The following is a 26,092-nucleotide window of genomic DNA, read 5'->3' as shown; positions in this document are numbered from 1 at the left end:
TTAAAATTATAAAACTTTCAGAAGAAAATATGGGAGAAAATATTTGTGATCTTGGGTTGGGCAAAGATTTCTCAAATACAATGCCAAAAGCACAATCCATAAAAAAAAAAATGAATTGTACTACCTCAAAATAAAAAACTTATGTGCTTCAAAGACACCATCAAGAAAATGAAAAGATAAGCCACAGACTCAGAGAAAATCTATGTAAATCATGTATCTGATAAAGGACTTAAATCCGACATATATGAAGAATTCTTATAATTTTATAAGAAGAGAAATAATTATAAGATGGACAAAAGATTTGAATAGACATTTCACCAAAAAATATGAATGGTTAATAAGCACACAAAAAGATGCGCAACATGATTAGTCATTAGGGAAATGTAAATTAAAACTAGAATGCACTTCACACACACTGAAATGACTATAATCAAAGACAAGAACAAGTATGGGAGGGGATATGGAGACTTGGAATCCTTCTAATTGCTAGTGGAAATGTAAAATGGTACAGCTACTTAGGAAAACAATTTGACAGTTTCTCTTAAAAGTTAAAAATGAATATACCATGTGACTCAGAAATTCTCCTCCCAGGAATCGACTCAACAGAAATGAAAACATGTCCACACACAGACTTGTAGGTAAATGTTCATAACAGCTTTATTTAGAATAGCCCCAAACTGGAAAGAACAAATGTCCATCACTGGGTGAAGTGGATAAACAAAATATGGTTTATTCATACAACTGAATACCAGGCAGCAATAAAAAAAGAACAAAATACTGATGCATGCTAAAATATGAACCACAAAAAAAATACTAAATGAGAGAAGCCAGATGCAAACACCCACATATTATATGAATCCATTTATAGGAAATGTTCAGGTAAGTGTCAGAGACAGCAGGTGGGCGGCTGCCTGGGGTTGGGCGTGGGGAGAGGGGATGACTGCAAATGGGCACAGGGATCTTTCTGGGGTGATGGAAATGTTCTCAAATTGGGTTGTGGTAGTCACTGCACAACTTTGTAAATTTAGTGAAATATCACTGAATTATACCCTTGGAAACAAGTGAACTTTATGGCATGTAAATTATTTCTTAATAAAACTAATGTGAAATAAGTTTAATTTATATTATAGTGCCTAGCACATGGTCCTGGATAAATGATGGCGTTGCTTTTTGAGGATGTATTTTGTCTTCTGAGCTCAGACCTGTTGCCTCAGAGGGCAAGGATGGCAATAAGAGCTAACAGTTAGCATTTCCTGAGTACTTGCTCTGTGCCAGACTCTTAACTGTTTTCTATATATTACCTCCTTCAACCCTCAAAAATTTTCGGGCACAGTAGTATTATGACTGATTACAGATAAGAAAATGGAACCTTTGTGCAGGTCACGGGGCCAAGGCATGAGGAGTCATTGGCCTCCAACAGACCTAAGCTGTCCTAACCATCAAGAACCTTTAAGACCTAAGAATTTCTAGTCCGGTCATGGGGCCAGCTAATGGCTCTGGGCACCTTCTTCAGTCTATGCCTGGCCTTACTGAAGCCTTCCCTGTTGGAACTTTGCGATTCTCGATTACCTGGCAGTTCTGCTGTGTCGGCCACCATTACAGTAATTGCCTGCCTGACTCTGACTCATGTTTATCCTTGTTATATGACTCACCTCTCTTGACCCATGTTGGATGGTGATGAGTGGCAGCTTCTGAACACTGCCTGGTTGACTTCTGTGACTCGTGCTGATATTTTAGCCTCACTTGTGCCCTGAGAGTTCCCTGAAGGTCACGAAAACCTTCCCCCAGGATTTGCCCTCAGCCAGGACCCAGTAGGCCCATGGCCCATTCCCTGTCATCCCTGAGCCATGGGGCAGCCTCATTATAGGAGGGAAGAACCTTTTATCAGTCTAAGTATTTTATCCTTTAGAGTTTAGCTCCTGGTGACACTTTGGGCTACAGCATTGGAAGGGCTGGGCAGAGTTTCAGTTGCTAACTGGGCTTTAAGTCCTTGGGCCCAAATCCCTCTCACACTTTCTACCGTATTGCTCACGTCTTAGGATTGTCAGGGTTTCATTTGCTCTGACCGTTAAGCACTATGGCTAATGTTTTATATCAGAGTCCTATTAGACATCAGTTGAAACATAAAAGGAACGTGTACTCAGACGGTCCTATGTGAGGTCCAGTAGGAGTGAAGCTCCCCCTCGCATCCACCAGCGTTTAGACAAACTTACAGTCTGAGCACTCTTCTGCAGTTGACAATTTCACACAGCTTGTGTTTTGTCACTGTTCCATAAACTGCCTCGAATTTGCTCCACTCATTGCCTTTGCTGAAGGTACCCCCCATGTCTGGATTCAATCCGCCCATCAGTCACTACTTACTAAACACCTCCCAGGACCAGGACCTGTGCTGGGAGCACGGGGGAGGCAGGGAAGCCTAAGAAAACTCCTCTCTTTTAGGATCTTTTGGGCCCATTGGAGAGACAGGAAGCACATAGATAAAGAGGAGATTGATGTTAGTGGAGATAGTGGGATGGGGAAGAGATGCAGAGATAACCCCACAGCCCTGCTGAAACCATAATTGAGTCTAGATTGCTCGGGTCAGGCTAACCGTGGTTGAGGCACAGCAGGGACCTGGACAAACTGACCGCCAGGGCAGGCCTCTCTAACGAGGCAGCCTCTAAAATGCTCGCCTCTGGTTGCTCCCCCAGAGTGGGAGGAGACAGGCCTGGGTGGGGCTGCATCTCGGGATGCTGGCACCAGGGCCACTCCCAGCTCTGGTGACAGATAATCCAGAGTTGTCTACTGTCTTCACTGAAATTTGGGGGTTACCTCTGATGTTCCAGCAGCCCACCTTCCCTCCCCCAAATTTGCTGAATTCCCAGACCAGTTAATAGGCTCCTGAGTAACTGAGAAGTGAAAGTGTATATCTAAGCCATCATGAGGCAAACGTTAACTCAGGTCACACTTCCTCTTTGAGCCACCGTCCAGTGTTAGATGGCCTCATGGGTCTTTCTCCTGTTTCTTTCCTTCTCCTCCTCCCATCATGCTGTAGCTAAATCATGGGCTAAAATGGCTTTTGTAGAAGGGAGGAGGCTACCACCATTATCCATGACACGGTTTCTGTAGGAAAACGTGTTGTGCGCTGAGGTGATACGGAGCACATCTGCCTCTCCTCCCAGCCCTCCCACCCGGGTGCTGCTCCAGGGAATCCTTTGGTCTCTGGAGGGTGGGAGAGGCCAAGGACTGAGTGACTGTGAGCAGCAGGGGGCTGGGGGGCGCTCCCTCTTTCCCTCCTCTCAGCATGCAAACAGAAGGCTGGCTTGCTTTTTATTTTGATTATATTTATGTTGGGCTTTAGCATTTGATTCCTTTTGAACAATGAATCCTGCTGTTAAGCAAAAAAAAAAAAAAAAAAAAAAGTACTGAAAACTACTGTTTTAAGAAAGCCGGTATTAAGTGCAATGCTGAACTAGTGATTTAAAAGAAGTTTGCTTAGGGACTTGAAATAATAATCCAGAGGAGCAGATTCCCTGTTAGTCCTGGACGTGCTCCAAGTTCATGCTCTCTTGACTCTGCTAAGTTCTAAGAACACTATAGCTAGATCTTTATTTCAGCACACAATTTTTATCATGTCTCCACCCTGAAGAGAATGAAGTGGCATTCAGATTTAGGGGATTATAAAGACATGTGTATTTAAGCTTTTGCATTGTTTGCATTTGCATTACAGATACAAAGATTTTAGAATTGTTTATGGAATGCCCTTTTCCTAACATATACTTTTTCTGCCCATCCTCTAAAGATAACACTGAAAAATATTTTGTATCCAGGCTAGAAATTACCAAATAATTTTAAAGCACCATAACTTTTGTTATTTTCCTCATATAGATTTTTTGGGTACACTGAAGGTTTTGTACCCCTCACATGTTTTGTCATGAAACAGGGCTTCTGTGGATAAGCCTTGTTCACCATCTGTTTGCTTACAAAAGGTGATACTGGGAGGTAGTAAGAGTTGGAGCCAGTAATTAGAAGCCAGGCATCTCGGATTCCATTGATTACCCTGATTCTGGAAGTTTCTTAACAGCTGGATTCCCAGGAATAAGGATTCTAACCTTGCTGATTTCACAGGCTTGTTTTGAGTTGAAATGAGTATTGCTATGTGAAGGCTTTCTGCAAATAGCAAGAGCTGTACAGATCTACACAGTCCCATCACCTAAAGGGAACAGGGCTCTGCATTTTTCACAGGACAATGACACTTGTTATCTATAGACATCTTGACTTCATCTTTCAGTATGTTGAGATTCAGTCTTTCCAAAGGGAAAAAGAAAACTATAAAAGCTGTAGGACTTACCTTGAGTAACTATAGAGGGATTTTTCATAATCTTTATATAAATGTCATTTTTAAAGAAAGAAGAATGGATTATCATGCTTATATGTTTGTAACTTGAATTTTATTGTCTACTACCATGCTAGTACTGTTGTATACAGATTTGGCATTTATGTTTTCAGTCCACAGAATTTCGTATTCCTTTACTGTATTAAAAACAGAGATATTACAAAGAGGAATGTCACAACAGTAATGTTTCGTATCTTCTTGATCTTGTTCATGTCCATGAAGTAATTAGTGCTAACAGGAAAGCATTAATCTCTGGCTGGCACATATATGTTAAGTATGTAAACAGCACGTTCCATGTCTTACTGTGTTAAAACAGAGACATTACAAGGATGAACGCGGAACCAGTAAAGCTATACTTTTTTTCTAAAAGACATTTTAGGATGCTGACATAGCTCAGAATAATGTCTTTTCATTTTTAAAAATCCTTGAGGTTTCAAACCTAGAACAACTGAGCTGCACTTGATGCGTTGATATTTGGAATGCAGCATTCCCTTTCCCTCATTTTGTGCTGTTACAGAGGAAATGGGTTTTCAGTGTACATGATTCAAGTGGGGGAAAAAAACCCATATTTAATTCCACAATATTCCTTAGACTGGGAAACGAATCTCTTTTGGAGTAGTCACGTTTATTTTATCGTAACTCTATAGCCAAACAATTTACTATGTAAATGTAGAAATACAAACAGCTTTATCGAACAAAATACTTACTATTTTCTAGCTGCCTAACAGAAATGATTTACTTAAGAAAAAAGAACAAAATTTCTCAGTTTCATTATTCAGCTTTGTAAATATTTTGCCAGAGCTTTTTTTCTTGGGGTGAGGGAAGCAAATAAAAGAGTTTAAAAGCTCATATGTGTCTATTTTGTTTTAGCTTGGTGTATTTATTAAGAGTAAATTCTGTATGTCTTTGCAGTTCATCAATATGTGTATTTAGAAGTTTCTCAAATTCTTTTGCTCGCTTCTCTTCCTCCAGAAGGAAATGCTGTGCAGCCAAAGAGGCTGGGAAGACTATATCTGGGGGAGACTAAAGAGAGAAAGAAATGTTAGATGAGGAACACAAAGCCTTCTAAACCTTCCTGTTTCCAGGCATGCTTCATCCCTGGCATGGTCAGACAGCGCAATTCTTAATGAAATAATCCAGGCTGAACTCTCTCTGCTGTTGTAATACAGTGACTGCTCGTGAAATCCTCAAGGAACGAAAACATCACAGCACCATTATATTCGAAAGCTCCAGAAATGAATATTACCATGTCCAACTGCAAAAGCAGGGACAACAAAATTACCATGGGACTTGCCTAAAACATACTCGACTAATTTGTAAAACCAAAGGTATTCATCTGAAAATAGGCAACTCCAAAAAGCTAAAGAGAAGATTATAGTAGACTTGAGCAAAGAAAGCTTAATAGGAAAAAAACAATTAAGGATTGGCTGAAAAAGGGAGCTAATTGCTGTCTGGAGTTGGCCAGGTGAGGAGGGCTGGCATCATGATGCATCTCGGGCTTCGAGCGGCTTCCTCATGGGGAGGGCCCTAATGCTGGAATGTAGCTCGTTTGTCCAATTAGAGCCGACAAAGCCTCAGTGGTAAGCGCCCAGTTACACACTTCGTGCTAATATGGAAGTGCTTGCTCATTTAACTGTTTGTGACCTGTGAAGTCCTAATTTATGCCAGATGACTTAGCAGATCTCATACTAGAGGAATCTCTGATAGAAAAAAATTGCCTTGTGCAGCCTCTGGCGAATTTACTAGGCAAGTTGCATTGAAGGCCCTTGAGATTCTGGAGCAAGGCCACACCATCTGTAGCAGAAAACTGTATACTATTCACAATGCACGAATGCAATGCAGGAACTGAGGCAGAGCATCTACGAGGTGGATAGGACGACTGGATCAAGCTCTGTCCTCGGCCACTCCAGTGGAAATTACAGATGGGTTCAACGGCACGGTCTCCCTTTCACCAAGGTTAAGTTAGCTAACCGTTGCTGTTGAGTGTCTCATCTGCTTGCAATAGAGACCACAGCTGAGGAGTTCCTGATACGGCACCATCCCTCAACGAGACCAGCCAGCCCCTTGGTGGCAGTCAGTTTACACCAGGTCCCTTACACCTTGGAAAGGGCCATGTTTTATCCTTACTAGCACTGACATGTATTCTATGGGTTTGCCTTTCCTGCCTGAAGGGCCTTGGCCTTGATCACTCCCTGAGAGCTCACAGAGAAACCGATTTACTGACGTGGGATCCTGATTAATAGTAAAGGAACCTAATTTACAGAAGAGGAGTATGGCAGTGGGGCATGACCATGGTATTCACTGGTCTTCCTGCATACAGCACCATCTAGACGATGCTAGCCTGATAGACCTCTTGAAGGCAGGGCTGGGGCATCGTCAGCTGGGAAATTATATCCTGTGAGGATGGGGTACCGTTTTCAGGATATGGTATAGACTTTCAACCAATGGCTATTATATACTACTGTGTAGATTCTACAGGTAGAATCCACGAATCTGAGAACAAAAGGGAGGATGGAGGAATGGCCCCACTCTCTATCACTTCTGGTGACCCACTTGGAGAATCTGTACCTTCTGTCTTTGTATCTTGAGGCTCTGTTGATGTACAGGTGGTGGGTCTCAGAGAGGGAAATGCCTCCACCAAGAGACCTGTAAGAGTTTCACTAAACTTAAAGCATTGGCTGGTACCCAGCCACCTTGGGCTCTTTGTGCCAACAGATCAGAGGCTCAGAAAAGAGGTACTACCCCGGCAGAGGTACCTGGCCCTAATCATCACAAAGACTACTGCTACATATGGAGGCGGTAAGGAATATGTCTGAGATTCAGGTGAGCCACTGAGGTTTCTTTAAATACCCTCGTGCCCAGTTTTAACTGTAAATGGCAAACCACATCCTGACAAGGGCATGGGAGCCTAGAATGGGTGATGAGATGATGACTAGCAGTCAAGTCCTTGAGACTAGTTGCAGTATCAAGGCCTGTGTTTTGTTGCACTAACCCTCCTCTTATAAGCTTTCCCAGAAATTATGGCCAGCCAGAAGCTTGGAGAAGATAGGCCTGAAGGGAATGAACCGCAGGAAGAGAACATGGATCTGAGTGGTTCAAGAGGTGGACTGTAGCGGATGCTGATGGTGCCCTATGGGGATTCCCTTCACCGGGCTGGTGCAGCTATCCTCCAGCTACTGTGGGTGTTGGTTCTCTGGAGACCTGCCCTCGGCTGGGCTGGAGCCTCCTGCCTCATCTGAGAAGTTGCAGTATTCCCCTCAGCCCATTCCCTCTCCTCTCAGGGGCAAGGACTGATTGACGCGGGGCACAAAACGCCAGACTTCTTGTCTCCAGGGGAACCGACTCTGTCCTGCAGTACATGCTCCAAGCTCCTGGTGAGACCAGGCCAAGCTAATCTCTAGCTGAGACTTCATCCTTGTTTAGCTTTTCTCCCTTCCCCTAGACTGCTTCCCTGACTCTCCTTCTGCCGAGAATACTACCTTCAATAAATCACTTTCATAAGAATCTCCATCTCAGATTCTAGGAAACTTGATCGCAGATGGACGACTTCCTAACTTCTGGCTTGAGTGATGACTGGGTGACATCAGTGCCATTTATTGAGAAAAAATAAAACAGTAAAAGGGGCCCATTAGGGGTAAGGTCTTATTTATTTTCGATTCCCCAGGTTCTAGCACAGATTTTGGCACAGAGTACATTTTAAACAAAATTTTTTGTTTAAAAATCAAAATTTTTTGATTAACATATGAATGAAGAAAGTGCATTTGATTTTAAATAATGCTGAATTAGGGGTGACTTGGGACTCAAACAGATTGTCATATAGAAAATGGGATATATCATCAGTCCAGATCTCAAAAGGTAGGTCTGGATCAGAGATATTTTAAAGTTATAGATAATTAAAGCTGTGAGTCTGATTGAAATCATCTAAGACATGCAAATAAAGGCAATTCAAAAATGGAATCTTGGAGAGAACTTCATTTCAGGCACACACTCCCATGTTCATGCTCTCGACATTGTCAGCAATGATAACTGCTTTATTTATTAATCAAGATTTTCAGCAACCCATCTATTATCCTTCCAGCTTAGTCTAGTATTCCCACTTTCTCACGCCACTCATTCCCTTCTAACTCTGCTTATATTCCAGATCCATCGTTATAACCATTCAGCAATTTGTCTCCACCCCCCCCCCCCACACACACTTCCCTGTATCCTGTCTCTGTCCTAGGTACTCGGCAAAACCCAGGCCTAAATAAACTGCCTGAGCCATGCCCGCACCTGAGCAGCTGCATCCTCAGGCAGGCGGACGGAGGACGAATTGTATTACTGTGGGGACTGCTTTCACTTAAAGTCCATGACCTCAAATGTAAGATGGTAACACCTCCTGACCGTTCTATTGCACTTCTCTGGCATATTCACTTTCTCACTCATTACCTGGTGGCCTTGCTTCTTTCTCGGGAGGGAGCTCCCTCATCTCTCCACACCTTTTGCACCTGTAGCCATATTTTAGGCCATACTCTGTTTCAGAGACTCTTACTTCTACCTATACCATGGATTCTATTCCTTCGTATCTTCTCGATGGCTGTTTCTGCAAATGAACCTCGTTACTCATGGGCCCCACCTCCTTCGCCATCAATCTTTCCTCCTCTCTTTGAAGATTCCCATTGGACCACTAAATGTTATGGTCTGAGGCTTTGTCTTAGGACAGTTTCCCTATTTATACCCTTCCAAGTATTCTCATCCAGTCCTATAGATTTAAATATCAGCCACATGCTGATTACTCCCATATTTTGTTTCCAGCTCTGATCTCTTCCTTGAATCCCAGAGTCACATATCCTAATACCTATGTGATATCCCCATTTGCATGTCTAATAAACATTTTTGAATTAAGTGCCCAATCTAGAAATCATGATTTTCTCCTCTAACCCTGCTCCTTCCCCTAGTCTTTCATGTCAGAATGTGGTGCTAGCATCCACCCAATGCTCAGGGCCAACATCCTAGGACTCATCTCTGAGTCCTCTCTTTCCCTCACTCCCCAGAGCCAACCCACTGTCAGTCTGGTCTGTTCTCCACAACATTTCGGATCCCACATGCTGCTCTATTTCCACCGCTACCAAGCCAGCATCATCATCTCTTGCCTTGACTACTGAAATAGCCCAAAAATTGTTCTCCGCACTTCTACCTTTGCCCCTCTATTATTTATTTGGCAATCAAACGGGTCTTCCTAAAAGATACTTTAAAAACAAAACTCAAATTCCTTCCCTTGGACTATAGTCTCTACAGATCTGGTCTTCCTCTGATTACTTCTCTGTCCCCATTTCATTCCATCCTCTCTCTCTTCCTAGGCTCCAGACCTTTCCACCATCCCCCACCTACTGGTTCTTGAACTTACCAAACTTGTTCCTGCCTTACAGATTTGCACCAGGGGCTCCATCTGCCTGAAGCCCTCTTCCTCCAGATCTTTGGATCATTTTTTGTTGTTGTTAATTTAGGTCTCAACATAATTTAGGTCTCCTCAGGGTCCCCTCCTCATTTTCCAGGCCACTCAACCGAAAGTAATCCCTCACACTCCCATCACTTCCTATCACATCACTGGCTTTTCTTTTTGTCATTCAATTTATCACTATTTGATATTTTTTATATATTCATTTGTTTCCAGTCATTAATTCCCCCCCCTTTTTTGAGGTAAAATGCACATCAAATAAAACCATTTTAAAATGAACCATTCAGTGGCATTTAGTACATTCACAATGTTATGCAACCACCATCTCTATCTGGTTCTAAAATAGTTTCATCATCCTGAAAGGAAACTGAACCCACGAAGCCAGTGATCTCCATTCCCTGCTCCCTGCACTGCCCCTGGTAACCACCAGTCTGCATCCTGTTTCTATGATTTACCTATTCTCAGCACTTCTTATAGGTGGAATCATAAAATATATGACCTTTTGTGGCTAATTGCTTTCACTTAGCAGTCTTTTGGGGGTTCATCCACCACATTGTAGCATGTATCACTACTTCACTCCTTTTCATGGCTGAATAGTATTCCATTTTGTGTCTGTAACACTATTTGTTAATCCGTTCATCCAACTGGGGGGGGGGGGATTCCTCTCTTTCACCAGACTATAGATTTGTCTGTCCCATCAAGGATGTGTTTAGAACAGAACCTGCCATAAGCTGGGTGCTTACAGTACATGTTTATTTTATGACTGAATGACGAACATTAATATTTAAAGGACGGGTATAGGAGAGAGAAGGTTGGAAGCATACTGGGAAAAAGTAACCAGAAAGGCAGCAGGAAAATCAGTGGAGAATAGGGTCATAGAAGCCAGAGAACACGAGAGTTTGAAGAAAAAATGATTAAGGAAGACGAGTTCTTAAAAGCATATTTAATTAACAAGTAGAAGGTTGCTGGTGGTCTTAGAAGGAACAGTATTGTTGTAGAAGTTAAAATGCAGACGTGGGGGGAAACTACTGGACCCAGAACAGTGGACTAGGCCATGTCTTTCAGGGAACATCACAGATTAAGTTCCCCATGCCCAGACGAAAAACAGTAGAGAATTTTCTTTCCTGGCGACTCTGGGGCTATGAACTTCCTCAAAGGAGTGACACAGAATTTTAGAGATAGAAGGAAGCCCAGTGTTTATTAAGTTATTACAACAGATACTCTCATATGCTTTTTATGTGCCTACTAGTGCTACACACTGTTTTAGGTGCTGGGGTTACAACAGTAAACAAAGACAGAAAATGTCCCTACTTTCATGGAGTTTAAATTCTGGAGGAGGGAGGCAAACACACAGGCAGACATAAAATGTTTTATGGTGAAGTGCTATGAACAAAATAAAAACCAGGACAAGGGGTCAGGGAAAAGAGAGGGAGATGCTACTGTAGGTTGGTTGCTCAGGCCCCTTGGATGAGGTGATATTTGAGCAGAGACTAATGATCCTAAAATGCTAAAATCATCTGACATTAGAACCATATGGCATTTAACAATTCATCATGTTTGGTTTCACTGGAGTATATGCTTACTTCGGAGTCCTTAAAGATCCAAATTTTGTTGATACAGAATTTGCTAAATCCCCTTAGCGGTTCCCATAGCTTAAATAAGGAAGTTTATTTCAGTTACTTTATCGGTATGAAATTTTATTCTGTTCAAATAATTCTGGCATTTTATGTTGAGATGAACACAAAAGAGCATTTCAAGGCTTTAGAGATCTCTAACACTTCAAAAGTTAATGGTTTTAAGTCTTCTCCTTCCACAACAGCTTAAATCTTACTTCCAGTCTCTACCAAAAGAAGGTGATAGAATTCAGAAAAACAGAAAAGTACTCATGGGATACCCCATCCAGTTTAAACATTTTCTGTTGTTGTCATTGTTTATAATTTGTATCCAATATTAGTATATCATGGAGAGGTGCTGAAAATTGCATAATATACTTTGAATACAAGTGAAAGCAATTGCTAAGAGTAATACTACTTACTTTCTGAGGTAGACATCTACTTTAAGAAACCCTGTGATTATTATGTTCAAGAAATTAAATCATAAGGCAGAAAATTTCAGCACAGAACTGGAAAATGTAAAAAAGAATCAAATGAAAATTTAAGAACTGAAAAATGTAAGACTGAAATTAACCTACATGAGACCACTTTCTTAAGACAGGGAGAGGTGGCGCTTTTATGCATAGAAACCAATGCAGAGAGTCAAGGAAAATGAAGAAACAGAAGAATATGAAATTAAGAAACTTTCCCACCTGTTTTATGAGGTCAGCATAATCTGATACCAAAGCTTGACAAGGACAGCAAAGGAACATTACAGGCTAATTTCTCTAGTGAACACAAAGCAAAATTCTAAGCCAATATGAACAGATCAAATGCAGTTATCAAGTGGAGTTTATTCCAAGAATTCAAAGTTGAGTTAACAAGAAAAAACATCACATTAACCAAGCAAAAGAGAAAAATTATGTGGTCATTTATTTTCTTTTCTTTTGGTCGTTTCAAAAGAGGCAGTAAAAGCATCTGATAAAATTCCATATTAATTAATGAGCAAAGTTAGCAATCAGGGATAAAAGGGAATTTCCTTAATCTTTTCAAAGGAATCTACAAAATACCTATAGTAAATATCAGACACAATGGTGGAATATTGAAAACTTTCTCTTTGCAATTAAGAATGTGAGAAGGATACTGCTTATACCACTTCTCTTACTCAACATTTATAGGAGGCCTTAGGATAATAAAGCAAGAAAAAGAAAATAAAAAGGTACAAAGATATGAAAGTAGAAAACAAACCGTCATTATTTTGATTCTGTATATAAAAAATTCAATAGAATCTACAGGACTGGAACACATGTGCAAATTCAACTGAATATTTTCATGGGAAAACGGTTTGAGAATACTACCTTGCACCATACGCAAAAATTGATTCCAGGTGTAAATGTAAATATGAAAGGTAAAGAGCCAAAGGTTCTAGAAGATAACATAGGATAATATTTTTATAACTTTGGGACAGGCCAAGTTTTAAATAGGATACCAAAAATGTTAACTATAGAGAAAAAGATTCATAAGTTTGACTGTATTAAAATTAGGAACTTCTGGTTACCAAAAGATACTATTAAGTGAGGAGGCAAGTAAGAGTGGGAGAAGATATTTGCCATATACATAATCAACAAAGGGCTTATATCCAGAATATATAAAGAACTCCTACAAATAGATGAGAATAAAGACAATCCAATAGAAAGTTAGGCAAGGAAATTGAACAGACACTTTACAAAGGAGAATATGAAAACGGCCAATAAATACATGAAAAGTTGCTCAGCTTTATTCACCAGATACATAATTAAGACCACAACAGGAAGTTACTACACACTGACCAGGAAAGCTAAAATTAAAAGACCAATAATACCAAGTGTTGGAAAGAATATATAACAAGAAGAACACTCTTCTTGGGGTGTTAACTGGCTCAAACAGTTAGGAACACAGTTTGGCATTACCGCCTAAAGCTGACCCTGTGCATATCCCATGACCTAGCAATTCCACTCTTGGGAATATACCCAATGGAAATGTGTACACATGTGCACCAAAAGACACATGTAAGAATGTGTTTAACAGTATTATTTGTAATATTCTCAAGCAGGAAATAAGTCAAATGCCTGCCAACAGTAAAATGGATAAATTGTAGTCTCATACTATGGAATACTATAGAGAAGAAAAATGGACCAACTACAGCCATATAAAACAATGTGGATGGTGAACCTCAGAAATAATGTTGAGCAAAAGAAGCCAGACACAAAGAACACATATAGTATGATACCATTTACATAAAATTTACAAATGGCCGCAACTAATTCATGACATTAAAGGTCAGGATAGTGGTTACCTTGGGAGCAAGTGGAAGAAGTGACTGGAAGGGGATGTGAGAGGTGCTTCCAGAGTGCCACCAACGTTCTGCTTATTACCTGCGTGCTAGTTACCTGATGCTCCCTTTGTGATAATTCATCCCGCTGTCCAGTTCTGATCTGCACATATTTCTGTATGTATGTCAGAGTGAATAAAAAAGTTGTTTTTTTTTTTTTTTTAAACAGGCATAAAATATCACTTGTAGCTCTCTAAAATAGGCAGATCACTGAGGGCTCACGGAGTGTCTAGGGATGAGTCCTAAGCACTTGGATTTTTAAAAAGCATCACCAATTTTTAAAAAGCATCACCTGCACTGGAAGTGAATAGCCATAGATTGAAATACTTCGTGCAACATTATGGATCTCTTTTCCTTCTATGGAAAGGCAGGGCCAAATGACCCACAGACCCACCTTGGAGTCCTATCCAAGGAGCAATATATATATATATTTTTAACCACTCTGTGTACATCAGTATATAGGTATCAGTGTAAGAGTAATCCCTCCCTCAAGGAAAAAATTAACCAACAACTAGCAACTCACCAGTGGGAACACTTCGTCGTCACTAGCCAGGGGACTTGTCATTTCTTTGGTCTGAAATGGCAAAGGTGGTAGTGGAGGCGTCACACTTCGGTTTGGCTCACGATCTTGGCTAAGTCTAGGAGAGAAGGATGGTCCTCGTTTACCGCTACCAAGGACACGGCTTGTTCATGCAGCTAAGGATTTAAATTTCTCTGTTGTCTAACAAGGGGGGAAGCAGGACAAAAGCTCTGGGCTTCTTATCTCGGTGTCTCTTTGAAAATCATCTTCCAGATGAGTCATTTCTAATGATTAAAGTGAACAGGAAACTTGGTAGTTGTTAAAAATATTCTTCTACTCTTATTGCCTATATTGTATCCCTTTCTGTGTTTTACTTTCAGGTCTCTTTGCCATTTAATTAAATAACATGATACCAATTTGGGAAGAATCTCAAAACAGCTCACACTGCTGCCCTTGACAATTCTAAATAATCCTCTTTTTGTATTCTCTATTTCACTTAACCTTGCTGCCTTTCTTAAAAGAATTATGCTTTTTTTTTTTTATGCTAGAACAAGTCCTTGTACAACAATTCTAATTCCTATAGGGCTTAATAATTTGTAACATTTTGGGGCGCCTAGGTGGCTCAGTAGGTTAAGCATCTGCCTTCGGCTCAGGTCATGATCCCAGGGTTATGGGATCGAGCCTCGCATCGGGCTCCCTGCTTCGCGGGAAGCCTGCTTCTTCCTCTGCCCCTCCTCCTGCTCATGCATTTTCTCTCTCACTCTCTCTCAAATAAATAAAATCTTTAAAAAAAAAATTTGTAACATTTCTTCAATTTATATCATCTGCTAAACTCTTCCACACTTAGTAGTTGTATGCCACTGACCTTGAGCAGGAAACTGTATCTTTCTGTGACTTTAATTTTTTCATTGATAAAAAATGGGTTGTTGGGAGAATTGAACTCCACAGCTGGGATGAAAGGTATAGTACAGAATTGGTTGTGTGTGCTAAAATATAAGGTAGAAGATGAGACTGAATAAAATACCAGTGAGATTTTAAATTTTGGTATGCTGACTAAACAAATGAATAACAAAACAAAAACCCGAACCAATTTCCAGTAAAATTTTATATAAAAACGTCCTAACAGGATGAGCTATTTGGGACTAAATAAATGTCTTTCTGAACATTAATTCATGAAATTGGGGTTGAAATTTAATCAAAATCATCAAAGCCCACGAAAACATAAGAATCCCTTCAACTTAAAATTATTTATTCATTTTTACTGATTATTCAAATTCTCCACAGGTATTGATTTACCATTTTCAAAGCCTTCATATTTTAATTTCACGCAGCTCCAAAAAATTCACATTATTGTTCTCTGTTCTTATCCAAAGACTATCTATCTGTACAGGCTTGTTTCCTATTATGTAAACATTTTCAAAGTGATGCATACAAATAACAATAAAAGTTAAGCGAGACATCTGTAAATTAGGACATAAAAACAAACACAACATGTTTTCCATTTTTACTTATCTTGAAATATATCTTTTTTTAAATCCGTTCTTCCAAACCATAATTACCAGGGAAACAGAACAGCAAATTAAACTGAAATAACATGTTTTATGATGTGCACGTTAAGATGAAACATCCCACAATTCAGATAGAATTGCAACAATTGCAGAGTACATGTGCATAGAGTCTCCAGCTAAACCTTTTAACCTGAGTGAGGCTACCACCTATACTTCAAAGCACAGTGGGAAAACATAAGATAATTATAGAAGGGACTCAAGAAATATATATCTCCTTGTAATCTCAATTATACAAAGATTTCAGGGAAAGTATTATTTGTCCTGAATTTTCTACAGAATTATCTCAACTATCCATTTTGCTTTGGATGTATCGATACAGTTGTGTTAATTCTTAAAACTTATATATGAACATGCTTTTTACTGTAAGAGTCATAAAATGTAAAGATTGAAAGGGAAGACTCCATTATGGAGTAAAATCCTTTTGCTTTAAATCGTCTTTATATCTGAAAAGTTCTTCTTCTAGAATGCAGCTATTCAAATACTTCATAAAACCACTTTGCAAAAAATGCTCAGTCTATCAATTTAAAAGCTATCTTAAAGGTTATTTCCAAAGACTTTTATTTCCCTCTCACAAGCTGGTCTTTTCAGTTAGCTTTTCCACAGGCCCTCGTCCAAGGCCTCTGCCTACTTCAGCCAGGAGGGCAGGACCCAGTTGTTGCTGGGAGCAGAACTCTGCCCCCTTGAGACCTTGGAGTCAATTGTCTGCAGTTTTCAGAGTTGTCTGACTGTACGTCCATTCCTGGCCCTCTGTTAATTTTCCCTGGGCTACAAGATAATGTCCTCAGCATGGAACAGGATCCTTTCACAAGTGCTAATTTGCCTGCTTCCAGCCTCACCTTCTAACACTCCATGTGATGCTCCCTGGTCTATGAACTCCTCATTCTCCCTGGCCCACAACTCTTTAGCCTGCTATGTTTTGCTCCTTATTCGGTAACACCTTGGTACAAAATTTTCTCAACTTACTTTTTTTGCTTCTAGATGACTATTCATTCCTTGACGAGGGATTCTGTGAGAGTAGTTATGACAAACCTACCGACTTCGTGGTTTTCTTAGTATTAGAATCTTTTTATTTATTAAACTAGATTTGAAGCAATTTTAATGATTAATATCTGTGATCACTAAGCTCTCTCCAGTACATGATGTAACCTTTAAAACCATACATTGACTTTTACGTATGTATCATATATAGAGATGAAACCCCATTTATTACAAAATTGAGTTGTCATTAAAATTTAATTGCTCTGGATACCACTATTCCAAATTAGCTTGTAAATTATCCTTAAACTTCAAAACTCTAACTTTTAAAAACTTTAAAAATATTCAATACATTCTCACCAAATTCAATTACGTCTTACTCATAATTTTTTTTTAAGTGCTGAATAACTTTCTTATCGGAAAGCAAATCTGTTGGAATATCCTAAAATGCTTTGCATTTTAAGTGGATGAGCATGAAGAACTTATTACTTCTAATAGGAATGAAACAACAACAAAAATTGGTTTACTTCCGAGTGGATAAAAGATTATTTAAAAATGTATTATGTGAAATAAGTTAATCAGAGAAAGACAATTATCATATGATTTCACTCATATTGGAATTTAAAAAACAAAACAGAGGATCACAGGGGAAGGGAGGGAAAAAGAAAATAAGACGAAATCAGAGAGGGAGACAAACCATAAGAGACTCTTAACCATAGGAAATAAACTGAGGGTTGCGCGAGGGGTGGTGGGTGGAGGGATGGGGTAACTGGGTGATGCGCGTTGGGGAGGGCATGTGATGTGATGAGCACTGGGTGTTGTATGCAACTGATGAACCCCTGAACTCTGCTGAAACTAATAATACACTATATGTTAATTAATAGAATTTAAATAAAATTTAAAAATAAAAATGTATTATGCGAATCTTCCTCAGCTAAAAGGAGGAAGTGGCTAAAAGTTAGACTCGAAAATTTTGTGGGGGGGCACCTGGGTGGCTCAGTCTGTTAAAGCGTCTGCCTTCGGCTCAGGTCATGATCCCAGGATCCTGGGATCGAGCCCTGCATCGGGCTCCCTTGCTCAGTTGGGGTCCTGCTTCTCCCTCTGCCTGCCACTCCCCCTGCTTGTGCTCTCTCTCTCTGACAAATAAATAAAGTCTTAAAAAACATGTTTGTGGAACACTGTCTTCATATAATTTTACCTAAAAGCTTTCTCCTTTCTAAAATAGTTTAATGAGACCTCACTGCATTAGCCATTGCTATGTAAATATGACTCCGTATTTTCCGATGATTTTTATGCCTAACGAATATATATAGCTTTTACTATTTGGCTTCACTGAGCTGTGCGAGGGAAAGAAGGAACATTTCATTTTTCACTTGCTAAAATTAATAGACATGTACTTTACAGCCCTCCACTGCTGAGCCCGCTGTCCTTGCAACTCAACAACACTTTCCCCATAGCGGGTTCTACATGGTAATAATTTATTCAGAACATTTGAAATGCTGTTTCTTTTAAAAATCAGGTCACTGGAGAACACTGAAATCAGACAAGGCATTAAAACAAATTTAATGAAACTTTCAACAGATGAGACTGGCAGGACACAAGGCTCTGCAGCGGGGATAGTAGTCCAAACTGCTTATTAAGATAATCTCCTGCTGAGCATTTTACCTCTTGTGTTGCTTTCTGTGTCCCCTACGGTCTTGTTTTTGTTAGGTGCTTTTAACACATTCTGTGCCGCCCAACAAAGAAAAGAGGGGGCAATCCAAACAATAAAATTACTTTTTAAAAATAATAAAAGGCAGAGTAACTGCCTTTTAAATAACAACTCCTGGTACCTTCATCTAAGGCTTAAGGCTTTCAAAGTTATTCCCAACAAGCAAGAATAGGAAACAATGTTCTGCCCCTAATGGGGGCTCAGTACAGGCCAGTCCTGACTAACATCCACGGGAAGACCCTTTATCATATCTTTAGGGGCCTGCTTTTCTCTTGACAGGAAAAAACCGTATACATGGGTTCGTGATTTGACCCACGGAGAAATAAATCTGTAGAGTAGGGAAGCACTTTGAGAAGGGTTTATTCTATATTAGGAAAAATACTTCTATGCCACAATCAAAATGAGCCCCGTTTTGGACAGATTTTCGGTTCTACTGGCCAGCAGGCATGAGCACATTCACCGGAGGGCTGGCCCATGGCTCTGCCTCAGTGACCTGTTCCATCCGCACCCCACCCCCCCAGCCCCGGCCAGAATGCTCCCATCAGTTGTCTTTTAGGGTAGCAGCCAGCCTGCCCTCATTTCCTTCCTGAACTACTTGAAGAAAGGTTATTAATTTAGCACTTTTGAATGCTGGCTGTTTCTTGCATCGGGTTAGGACATATCCTCTAACACAGGGCTGAGGTGATACAGGTAGGAGAGACACACACGACATCCGCAAGAATGTTGAACATATTTTTTGGTATGTCCCATGGATTTACAGATTCAGCTGCCTGTAGAACTGGGCATGCTTAGTTATAAAGATGAGCCTGGCATCACCCCTCCTCCACAGGACTATCTCTGAGGAAATGTCAGATTCAGCCATTTGGCCATCAACACCGACTTTTTAGGCACTGTGAGTTGTTGAAGAAGTATTCATATTATTATAAATGCTAAAAATTTTGTTAGTAATAATAATATCAGTAAGAATAGCTAACATTTATGGAAATATGTGGTTTACATGGAACTATGTGTTCTTCTCTAATTCTCACAAAAAAACCTTGTAATTATTATCCCTATTTATCAATGGGAAATTGAGGATCACAAAGGTTAAGTAAATTTCCCAAGGTTGTAAATATTACGTTATATGAAAACAGTATGCAAGGCTTTCCTGCTAAGTATTATGAGTTCTTGAGCAAAAGTTGTACTGAAGTTGGGTCCTATCAATTTACCATTTCGCGGCACCACGAAATGTCAATAAATCTGATATTGAATAAGTTTGAGGAGTGTTGCACACCACATCCCTTCTTGAACCTCACAAGGTACATTAGCATATTAATGACTCAGAGCTGTCCTGCTAGAAAAGAAACTTGTTTATTTTGCTGAGAATTTTCCAAGTCTTGAAAAAGAGTGAAAAGTCTCCAGAGACAGATTTGATTCCATAAATATTTTATTAAAGTTGAATAAATTAGTCTGATTTTAGAGTTGACATATTTACTTAAATTTTGAACTAAGACACTTTAAAAGGGGATCATGTGGATAGCAGATATTAATTCTCCACACGCCTCTCTTCACTCAGAGGAAACCTCTCACCCCTTGCCCAGTTCTTCCCCGAGGAAGTGACCACCGCTTTGTGGCTGCTGCAGGAGCGTCGGTATAAAGACTGTGTTTTGAAGTTAACTCGGAAGTGACATTGTCCTATATTTCTACTTTGAACAATATATGTAACATATGAAAATCTAGTTTTTCTTATGACATTAAAAAATATTTGCTTGTATATTCTGTTGCCACATCAGTGTCTAAGAAGGGTCTGAAGTGACGAAAATTCACTCTAACACTACCCATTTCCCTGTTAGATTTCGAAAGCTATCGATAGCACAGAATTTCATATAAAACAACAGGTCTATACTACGCATTCTCACTGTAAAATAAAATTTAAACAACTGAAGAGCAAGTTTATAAAATTCTATTTTGAATTGTTTCAAAATACATTTCCATTAAATGTGCAAACATTTGTGTCCTCATATAAGGGAGTTAACATACCTATCTTCATGTTTTTCCATTTTTATTTGGTTTTGATAGGTGTACAGTCCCATTTCCTCATAGGCATTTTGGTTAGCCCATGCTGATTTGCCATTGGCATGAAGTTTTGCAAGATCATTTCGGAGCCTTTCATTCTCATATTCCAGTTTGTTAATAGATGTATGCGTTGAATGTTCTCTGTTAGTAAAGTCCATACTCTAGAGAATAAAAAAAAAAATCACTGAAAAACTGTTCCTTATAAGTGATGCATATTTTCTGTGCATTTAGACATGTCTGTTGGAAGGGGTCTTCCACTGGAGTCCAAAGATACAGCTCTACTCCTGTGTACCTCCTAAAGCCCCTTCCCGCTCTCACTTCCTCACAATACAGATACTCAGTGACAGGTGCCACTGAACACTTCACAAGAAAAGCAATGCATACACTAGTGTCCGTGCTCACGTACGCATTAGCATTCTCTGTATCTAGAACAGATCGGCTGGATTAAAGAGTTTTCATGTTTATAGGGTATGCCTTCTGGTGTTAATAACGGAACCAGAATTAACATACATTTCAATTTTGAAAGACTTTTTCTCTGAGGACAATAACACGTCATTATAGAAAATCATATACTGATTCCCCACTGTTGGGTGATGCAACAAATTATATACAAAATCCATATAGACTAGAGTCTGCTTCTGGACCATTTTAAAGAGTCTGCTTCTGGACCATTCTAAAGAGTCTGCTTCCGGACCATTCTAAAGAGTCTGCTTCCGGACCATTCTAAAGAGTCTGCTTCTGGACCATTCTAAAGAGTCTGCTTCTGGACCATTCTAAAGATCTCACAGCTGAGATGGTGCCAGTACCACAGTTTTGAGGAGTGTGGCTCCATGATGAAGTTTTACTATCTGGTATGTGCCGCCCAATTTTTAATGTGTCTTAAGAAGAGAATGTGAAACATGTTTAAATCACAAAATGAGTGGTTTAGAGCAAGAACAAAGATTTCTGATGCTTTTTGAATTAAATGCTGTAAGAAGTTTCTTAGGGAGAATCTAAACTTTTCTTCTCGCAAAGTTTTAAAAAACAGGATATATTCTCACAAGAAAACTCATGAAAATGCTTTAAATGAGTCTACATAGTCCTTTCTGGTCCTATGATGTAGGTATCTATGAGTCATGTAGTTGCTGATTCAACAATACTTCTAACAATACGCTTCTAGCACAAAAAGCGTAACATGGATAAAGTATCATTTTTGAAGCTCCAAACTTCTGTGGTTAAAAGCTCATTAAGACTATAGATGAAAATGGCTTAGAACTTCTATTTTGAAGTTTCTAAATAAAAGGCTTTGACATGGAAGACATTTCATGGGCTAGGCACCCCATAAGTCATTACAATTTTTTTTGACGAAACTGCACGTTCTAAATTATTCATATACTATCGTATTAGTATCAGGATTGACAAATAAGTGTAGAAATGTATATATATTAGGTATTAAAAATGTTTACCTATTTGTTTTATTTTTTTGCTTCCAAGGCCAAGCCTGCTTACTACATTTTCTGTTTACTGCCTAATGTGTTATAGAAGCTCATGAATCTGTAGAATGAAAGAAAATTCTCCAGGAGGGCAAATTCCCCCAAAACAATACAGGAAGGGTTATGTGTTTATACAGCTATGTATCAAGGTGCCCTTTGGAAAAGAAGGACCTTTGACGGTATTTCTCTGCTTGGTAGGCCCTTGCCTTTAAGTATGCCTTCACATTTGCTCATTTGAGATACACCAGTGCAGATAAAAGAGTAATCTGTACTATGCGCTACAAGAGCAAGGATTGGTTATTATAAAATGAGAGCAGATTTGCAATACATATAAAGGAGGTGGTCTTATAAAATTTTGCCCTTCATAAGGAAAATACTCATTTGAGCAGATCTGGCCAAGAAAGGTCATGGAAAAGATCCAAAATTTTACTCCTAAAAAAAATAATCTATTCATCAAAATATATAATTCTTGATGGTCTGCTGCTCAGTTATAACTTTATTTAAGCTTTTTCTATAAAATTAGATTTCATCTGTGATTCTTTTTGGCCCAGTGTTGGTTTAAAGTAATTAAGAATGAGAGGAATAATTTTTTAAAGACTCCATAATTTTCTACATGCACCATAATTAAATAAGTGTTGTGAGCATGACCTGAAAAAATTACATAGGTGATGTATTTACATGATTTATATTTAAAAGCATATTCTATTTTCCTTGACAACATTTTGGGGCTTTCTCATTTCATGTTTCTTTTAAATATTTTTCTAGTAATTTCAGGAAATAATCCTCCACTAGATGTTATCATGTGAAAATAGGCACTGATTAAATTCTATCTCTGTATTTCTGATGGCTTATTTTATAGGCCTATTATTCCAAATTTTTCCCCCAAATTTTAGGGGTTTGTAGTTTTAACCCATTGCTTCATTCTTGAAAAGGCAAAACCTCCTAGTGCCTACATGCTTTGACATGAGGCCAGTTGAGTTACTGAGGTGTTTGAATAGTACTTTATATATACACTTTTTCTTTTAAATTCATGTATATTCAACAATAATAGGCTAAGAAAGTATTTCTACAGAAGGACCAGCTTTAATCATGTTTTATGGTTAGTATATTAATTTTTAATACGTAAATGGATGGATTAGATACTTGTGAGGGTACTAATTTTTTAGGTTAATATTTTATTTGGCAAACTTTATGGATAGTGAAGGGCAAATTAGTTAAAAATTACCATAAATTCTGAGTTCTGATTAAGTCTGATTTTATGATACCTTTCTTAAATGAAGGAAAATTTACTAAATATACTTATGGGTCTAAGGTAATATGGAATCACAAAAAACTATCATGATAAACTTGATTTTTTCAATAGCTACCCAGGAGGAGAATAAAGGTCAACTCCTCACACTTGTCTTTATGTAATCGTTCTTGCACAAATCCAGGAAAACATCTTCTTCAGAGCTACTTCTGTTGCTATTTTAAGCAGCTCATGAGACCTGAGGAGAACTTACATACCAGGTGGTTAGTCTCATCAGCGGATTCTGCCGAGGAAAATGCGAGCTGCCACAGCCCCAAGCATGCAACGGGTAATAACCGAGTGCAGGACCCACTCTTACTCCTACCTCTGGGGGAGGGCCTTTTTAAAACTTTCTTTCCCTAAGTGTGAGTAAGCAGGGTGCTTCAAAGTTAGTCAAGCAGAAAATTCACGAAGTTCTAGTGATTTTGAAATGACCTACCTTAATATCAGTTATTTCGCTTGTCTAGGAAGGAAAAACAAATAATTATTGTTTGAATATTATCCAAATACCACATATTTCAGAAAACCTAAAAATAATGATGTAAACATTTTGTTTCTTATTGCTTGAGGTAAAATTTCAGTGCCCATTCTTTAATTCCATGTTTATTTATCCATTCCAATTATTTCAGAAAGAATTAACTATCTCATGGGATTTTAACACATAACAGATAAGAGTTTTCTTTAATGTGAAATCTTTCAAATAATGAATGCTAGATAAGTCACATAATAGATTGCATACTCTTAAAGAACAACGAGTTATATTTGCTCTTTTTTTAATTCAATAGACACTTGAGATCTTTCACTTTGGGGAGTGGCTTGACTATTTAAATTATCAAAGTCAATGCCAAACCTTCACGTACAAAAAGTAAAAGGGAGCAATTATAAAGTCAACTTTCTATATGAATTACAATCCTACATAAAGTGTATGCGATTAAATACTATTTTAATAAGGCATCACACTGAGGGCCATTCATCAGTGGCATTCCATTTTATGATATCCAATTAACCAATCTTTAAACAAATACACACTGTACATACATATATATATGTGCTGAGTGCTACAGAGGTGATCAAGTATGAAAAAGTGACCCTGCCTTCACGGAAAATACAATAAAACTGAGTAGACGAAATTAACATGTATGAAAAAATAGTGACTCATATAAAGTGTAATTATGTATTAAATTATGTTACACCAAGTTGAACTCAAATGTTTTCTGAATCAACGAATGGCAACAACTACTGGACTAAGATCATGTAGGTGAGATAAAACAAGGCTCTGGCAATCTCTTTAATGACGTGAGCAATAATTTCCATGAAAATTTATTCATGCCTCTTACACTACAGGTGAGACCCACAAATCCACAAGTATTCGAGCCTTACCCTATACCAAACCCTGTATGAAGAAGTATAAAATATAGTACACTTCTTCCCTCAAGGAGTCTATGACTGATGAGACAAGACATACAAAAACAATTAGAAAATAAAAGAAGACAATTCAAAACTTGATGCTAAATTGTTATACCTGTTAAAGAAAGTCAAAGAAGAAGTAAATGGAGCCTAGAGTAATTGAAGATGAATTCATGGAAGAGATATAATTTAATCTAGGTCTGAAGGGACTGGTAGGATTTATAAAGTACAACTATGTCTTTACTTTGTTAAGGAAAGGAAAGCATTCAGGTGGAGGGCATATAATGGATTCATTCACTCATTCCCTCACTCACTCACTAACAAAATATTTTCATTTTGTTCATTCACTCATCTAACAAAATATTTTTTCACTGCCTCCTGCATTCAGGCACTGTACTAAGTGCTTGGCTACAATGGTAAACTAGGACCATAACTGCCCTCAATGAGCGTACTGGGTAGGGGTTGGGTAGCTGACAAGATATAGGCAATTTTACCATTGTACTATGATGGATGTTATGATGGTTTCAAGGACAGACACTTAACAGAGCAGAGGAAAATCAAAGAAGATTTTGTATGACATGTAAAATTTATGCTGAGTTACCTGAAACATTAATAGGGCATGGCTACGTGAAGTAGGAAAAGGGAATTTTTAGCTAGAAGGAAAGCACGTGTGAAGGCCTGGAAGCAAGAAAGGGCATGAGAAAGGACCATCACATACACAGATGAGGCTAAGACAGGCCTAGCTCTAGCAGAGGATTTGTGTAGGTCACTAAAGGGAAACAAAGTGGGAGAGCCAGATTAAAGAAGCAATGGAATATGAAGAGTTCTGACTTCCTATTGGAAACTGAGCACATGTTCTTGAAAGGAAGGATAACACAAGGAAAGGTTATGTTAGAAAAGCACGTCGTGTATGAGAAGTGGAGAGAGCTTGGAAGCCACTGGGTACTGCAGAGGAAGTAACCTGGAGTGGTTGATGGATCTAGCCTCTAAGGGGGAGCATACTGCCAGAGAAACAAAAGTCAACAGCAACATTTGGGGAACGAGTAGAGGCAGGTACAGGAGGGTGAGAAGCCAGTGAATAAAACAGAAGAAACAGAGAACCACAGGATATTATAACAGTTAGTATCATGCATTTGGAGTTATTCAAACTAACTTACAACCTATGTGATCTTGGGCAAGTTGCCTAAAAACTTAAAGATTTCATTCCTTTTTCTGTGAAATGAGATCGTCACACCCAACCACCATATACTCATTATAAGGATATAGATAGACACTGATATATGTAAAGTATTCAGCAGATTATAAGGCATGTATGTGATAA

The 26,092-nt window shown here is 38.9% G+C and overlaps 1 protein-coding gene across 4 annotated transcripts in view; it reads right to left on the bottom strand.

The window, feature by feature from the left end:
• Positions 1–4,916: 4,916 nt before the first annotated feature.
• DEUP1 (deuterosome assembly protein 1) overlaps positions 4,917–26,092 on the bottom strand; it is an 81,881-nt gene continuing 60,705 nt past the window's right edge. For all 4 annotated transcript variants that reach the window (XM_078058682.1, XM_078058683.1, XM_078058684.1 and 1 more), the window contains 4 exons: positions 23,804–23,827; positions 20,569–20,765; positions 14,299–14,413; positions 4,917–5,398 (listed from right to left, as the gene is read on the bottom strand). In XM_078058682.1, coding sequence (XP_077914808.1) covers positions 5,222–5,398; positions 14,299–14,413; positions 20,569–20,765; positions 23,804–23,827 — 513 coding nt within the window. In that variant the 3' untranslated portion in view covers positions 4,917–5,221. The remainder of the gene's footprint in view (positions 5,399–14,298; positions 14,414–20,568; positions 20,766–23,803; positions 23,828–26,092) is intronic.

The sequence above is a fragment of the Halichoerus grypus genome, chromosome 11, assembly GCF_964656455.1.
Source record: "Halichoerus grypus chromosome 11, mHalGry1.hap1.1, whole genome shotgun sequence".
In the NCBI taxonomy this organism is placed as follows: Eukaryota; Metazoa; Chordata; class Mammalia; order Carnivora; family Phocidae; genus Halichoerus; species Halichoerus grypus.
Note: the sequence above shows the minus strand (reverse complement) of the source record. Positions and strands in the feature narration are given on the sequence as shown.